This window comes from Oncorhynchus gorbuscha, linkage group LG11 (assembly GCF_021184085.1).
Source record: "Oncorhynchus gorbuscha isolate QuinsamMale2020 ecotype Even-year linkage group LG11, OgorEven_v1.0, whole genome shotgun sequence".
Taxonomy (NCBI): domain Eukaryota; kingdom Metazoa; phylum Chordata; class Actinopteri; order Salmoniformes; family Salmonidae; genus Oncorhynchus; species Oncorhynchus gorbuscha.
The window spans coordinates 27,078,524-27,084,360 of NC_060183.1; the positions used below are offsets into that span (position 1 = coordinate 27,078,524).

The 5,837-nt window shown below is 41.6% G+C and overlaps 1 protein-coding gene across 1 annotated transcript; it reads left to right on the plus strand.

Moving 5' to 3' along the window:
- On the plus strand, window positions 1-3,785 carry neurod2 (neuronal differentiation 2). Its single transcript, XM_046368050.1, has 2 exons — window positions 1-242; window positions 2,335-3,785. Exons 1-2 carry the CDS (start codon window positions 16-18, stop codon window positions 3,422-3,424), a joined length of 1,317 nt encoding a protein of 438 aa, XP_046224006.1. The 5' UTR covers window positions 1-15; the 3' UTR covers window positions 3,425-3,785.
- Window positions 3,786-5,837: the final 2,052 nt, after the last annotated feature.

The following is a 5,837-nucleotide window of genomic DNA, read 5'->3' on the forward strand; positions in this document are numbered from 1 at the left end:
TGACGTGCCAGCCATATGGCCTGGCATCATAACTGGTATGTAACCCACCCAGCCCTGGTAGAGGATGCCACACTACTGTCTCTGTGCGTTTGGGGTAGGGATAGCACAGCGAAGAAGCATCAAGCTAGGCTACAGCCGCACCTATTGGAGTGTCCGTGCAGGAGGGGTGTGGACTTGGACTGGCCACCCGGAGATGGTGTAAACAAACGCGCTTTCGCCCCTCACCGAGCTCCAAGACGGCGGTAGGTTGCATATTTTGGGATGGTCCGAAACGAATTATGGAATTAACACCAACGAGAGAATTTACACAAATGTCGAATGGAACATTTGTTATTTCATATAATTTATCGTTAGAGAAACAACTGATTATCTTGGGCATTAATCGAATTATATTGCTCAGCGATATAAGGCTGCTCTCCTCGTTGTTTTATCTCCTATCTAGTGTGGCAGATCTAATCAAAGATACAATTTAATCCTGCTCCCAGCTCTTTATTGGAGCAATCATTTAATGCGAACACGGGAGGGGATTGATCCCACAGCGCGGAAGACTGTATTTAATAACCTAGCTAAGCATTTAATAAACTATCAATTCGACATACATTCTCCTAAAGATCTACACGCATTATTCTACACATATCGCAGGCGTATCGATGGAGCAGTGTCATTTGCTTTGAGAGGGGGTTGGGACACTTTAAAGACCCTCAAATCTTATCTCCGTTTGAAATGGAGACATTTCGGGACAGAACCTAAAATCGAAATAAAAGGAAACCATGGTGTGTGTGTGTGTGTGTGTGTGTGTGTGTGTGTGTGTGTGTGTGTGTGTGTGTGTGTGTGTGTGTGTGTGTGTGTGTGTGTGTGTGTGTGTGTGTGTGTGTGTGTGTGTGTGCGTGCGTGCGTGCGTGCGTGCGTGCGTGCGTGCGTGCGTGTGTGTGTCCATGCAGAGCACTATGGGAGTGATTCTCTATAGAGTTACATGTAGGTTAATTGACAGGTATTGGTTTGCGTTAATTACATTGTACTTATATGATTAGAAAAATAAATCCACGCACTAAACATGCACAGCTGGGCTCATTAATCTACAAGAGGCATTACGTTTTTCTTAACATGATCACAATATTTGGAACTCTAAAAGTGATTTAAGAACTATTTTCTAATATCAAGGTTGAATGATTTATCTAAAATAGATTGATAGATTAATGAATTTATTTGGCATGATGTATTGTGGACTTGGAGCCTGTTGTGCCAAGACCAATAGAATCAATCAGTTGAAATGGAAGCTTCTTGTTTCGAAGTAGAATACTTTTCAGTCTATCAATTCATTGAGGAGCATCGTGATTTTCTATTTATTTCGATCAGTAGAAAATCTGTATTCTTACACATAATTAGCATGTTCATTGTAATTAGGACTAACTCTTAGCGTAGTTTTACCCAGCTGATTTTATCCTATTTTTCCCAATCCTGATACCCTCCTCCACAAATCTTTTTGAAAATTGAATCTGCTTGATAGTCACATATGCGTGGAAATGGTTCTAACTAAATGCAAATAAAAATTAAGTAAAGCGTGACTATTATCAGAAATTAGCGTTCATATATGAGTATATTTGAAAATTCCACAATTTATTCTGCCTGTGTTGGAATGTGGCCAGAAATAGTGGGGGGATGCGGAATGGGGTGAATGGGTCTACCCGACGCCCAATGTGCCCCATGGGACCTTATAATAGGACCAGCACCGCAGAAACATGCTGTGAGAGGGCACGCCAAGGCACGTGCACGGGGAATTGGGGAAGAGCTTTCGTTGGGTCGCGTCTGTCGCCCCTCTATAGCAACAGAAACCCCCCAAATGTGTGAATGTAGGCTACAGCTGTTAGCCTACAACTTTAATTAGCCTACAGGACGAACAAAATTAATTAGGCAACTAAGATTGAAATATTTAATAATATGTTATTTTTGACGAGTAATCAAAGTAATTTTACACTTATGAATGAACAAGATGTCTAAAAGTATTGTTTTTATGCAAATACATTGTATTCTTATTATTACATTGGCATATTATATTACAGGCCTATAGAAGTTGGCTCAAGTGCACACTTAGGTCTAAAGGAATTTAGAACTTTGCATTCAACTATTATAGCTTATATGCCTATAATCCTTATTCTCTCACAGTATTGTATTCAATCCATTTACTTTTTTTGTTGCATCTCGTCTGTCAATCAAAATCAACATTTGTATAAACAAAAATCTATATTCGGATAATACATAGCCTATACACCTATGCACTGTCTTTAACTGCTTCTCTAGGCCTTTAGTTCTCATCTGTCTTGCGATGTTTTCCAGTGCCACCATGTTGACAAGGCTATTCAGCGAGGTTCTGCCGGATGTCCAGAAGCTCTCGGGTTGGGTGGACGACAGCGAGGGCGAGGACTCCAAAACCAAGGAGGACGACCTGGGTCACCTGGAAGACGACGACTTGGATGACGGCGACGCCAGAGAGGGAAGCAGTCGGGATCAGTCCGAGATGGCTGGGGATGACGACGACGACGACGATGACGTCGACGATGAGGACTGCGGGGATGAGAACGAGGGGGGAGACAAACCCAAAAAGCGCGGCCCAAAGAAACGCAAGATGACGCCAGCAAGGATTGAGCGCTCCAAAGTGCGGCGTCAAAAAGCCAATGCACGAGAGAGAACGCGCATGCACGATTTGAACTCGGCACTGGACAATTTGCGTAAAGTAGTCCCATGTTATTCCAAAACGCAAAAACTCTCCAAGATAGAGACGCTGAGACTGGCTAAGAATTACATTTGGGCGCTCGGAGAGATATTGCGCAATGGTAAAAGGCCAGATGTGGTATCCTACGTGCAGACACTGTGCAAGGGCCTATCCCAGCCCACCACGAATCTAGTTGCTGGTTGTCTGCAGCTCAACTCTCGGAACTTCTTGACAGAGCAGTGTCCTGACGGGGCCCGGTTCCATGTCCCCAACTCCTCTTTCTCCGTGCACCCTTACTCCTACCCGTGTCCCCGTCTGTCCAGCCCTCAGTGCCAACCCGGCTCCAGTGGGCATATGAGGACCCATAACTACGGCTATGGCGACGCGGTCTACCCAGGGGCCGTCTCCCCGGAGTACAACAGCCCTGACTACGAGGGCCATCACAGTCCGCCTGTGTGCGTCAACGGCAACTTTTCCGTGAGGCAACAGGAGTCTGTGTCACCGGATGCAGACAGGAACTATCACTATGCTATGCACTATTCTGGACTGTCTGCATCTCGGGCACCTGCTGCCCACGGCCTAGCGTTCGGCCCCTCAGGAGCGCGCAGTGGTTCCGCGCACTCTGAAAACGTGCCGCCGCCGTTTCATGACGTTCACTTACACCATGACAGGGCGCCCGTGTACGAGGAACTGAACGCCTTCTTTCACAACTGAATCCTCCAAAACCCGAACAAACCTAGCGGACCCCTAAATACCCAAATGACAATCCTACTGGTATAATAGTCTACCCATTTTGACACTGGACGAGGTTTTTAAAGGATGGGAGATGAGGTGGCAGGAATTGAGAGAAAAAGCCCTATATTGTCAATGTTGGTCCTCTGTTTTTGATTGATGTCATTCCTGAACTATCATCATGTACATTTTAAGGTGTGTCAGAAATCAATATCTCCAATCAAATGTCGACCTGTATGCAGAATATGAGTGCAATCAAAACAAATGATGTATAGGCCTACATGAACGAAACATGCTATGATGAAAAAAAAATAAAACGATATTTTATAACTGTCTGACATGCGGTGATTGACCAAAGAAGTTATTTCTGACTTGATACATTGCGGGGTGGGGTAAACTGAAGGGCAAGGGCTCCATAATGGTATCGTCCCAAATAAATTATTTGGGGTACACAGGGTATTCCACGTGAGTAGACTAATTCATAAGAACTGAGTTAATCAAAACATTATTTCAGTGACAACAACCACTTTCTGCAGCAGATTCGTTTCCAAATCCATTATTGAAACGAATAACAATGTATCATTCAACTGACCAAACTTGAAATCCCTGTTTAAGGTATAGGCCTAGAGTCTAACCTCGTTTTCATCGAGTTTTTTTTTTCCATCTGTGTTTTCCCCCTCAAGTTTAATGAACGAGAGATTCGACCAACCCTTCATGTAAACGTTATTCAGTTAGACACATTTTTGTATACTGTCTGTGGCTTAATCTTTTAATTTGACCACTTACAAGTAAATTGCTCTCAGGCAAATAAGCATTCACAAACATCCCGATTCACGCCTGAACCTATAGCTATGGAGACTGTCCGTGTAACTTTCAATTTTCTTTGACCTAATTTTGGTACCAATTTTGAGCCACTCGCTGCATTCTAAATACGGTTAATCGCCAAATTGTATATGGCTATCCCTCTAAACTAGAGAAGCCATACTAAGTTACTTATACATTTACATTACATTTACATTTAAGTCATTTAGCAGACGCTCTTATCCAGAGCGACTTATAAGTTGACTGATGGAAATTTGACTAATGCTTAATTTAGGCTTTGAGTTCCAATATGATGATTATTTTAGAATCAATGTGGTCTGGCTACACAATGATACGACATGGGATATAAATGATAGTAGCCTATTAATCATATAACACATATTTATGTTGGGAACCAAATAGAACAAGTACCATTTTGGGATCATTTAAGGAGAGGAAATTAAATAGGAAACTGATTGAGTCGAGGAAGAAAAATGGCTGATAGGCCTATGATATATACTTGGAGACGAGAAATTGCTACACTATTAGACCTACTGCAAAACAAACTCAACCCAATATTTATTTCTAAACGTTATCACATTACAATACTTGGTCAGCTGCCTAATGCCCCCCTTCGCCTTTTTCATGTTTATCCTTTCTTTATGGGACATAAAAACATGTCGCAAATTGCTCTCAGCATATAGATGTGGAGAAATGTTACGCCTTTCCTCTACTATTTTTGGTTTAGGGATAACAAAAAAAACTTTTAAAAACACATGTTTAATATATTTCAAAAAACATATTTCCCCAGTTAATTTAATATATGCAATTCATTGCAGACCTACGTTTATTTGCATATTTGAAAATAAGATGAGTCAAATCTAATCAACGTTTATTTGTCGCGTACACAGATCAGTAGATGTTAAAGCAGGTGCCGCGAAATGCTTGTATTTTATGGATTATATGTATTTAAACACCAGTTGTAACGAATAATTTTATTTGAACAAAATTAAACACCATGCTCAGCTTCGTAGCATTCTCGCCGAGATAACAAATGCAAGACACATTTATGACAACATGTAGGCTATATTTTTCTTTAGAAATGTGGTGGCCAATGCGAATGATATAATATTGCTTACAATATTCCCATTTTACAGCATAGAACCATGTGTGTTTGTAGATGGTTAGTCCTTTATAAGCATGTTGGATTTCATATTATCTGACTTACTGAAAGGACCCGTCACTTTGGACCGCTGCCCCGGGACCCATATGTTCCACCGTCCGTCCGTATGATAAGCAGCGGGCACTGGGGAGCACGAAGAGGGGTCTGGCCCATCAAGGACTGCCCCTTAAACAAAAAGGGAATAATTAGCCTAATAGACTGTGTTGCACAGATATATTTCGTTGTAACTTATTTTCTGTTCAAAATCTAGCACCTAAAGTTTTTATTGTATTTGTTTATATCAAATACAATAGTCCGATTGCTCAGAATATGCAGATAAATAGAGGTGATACATGCTAAAATAATGGCCTGAAATAACAGGCAAATGTGGGCCTGTTCAGGCATTAAAACGATCAAATAAGAAGTTCAATA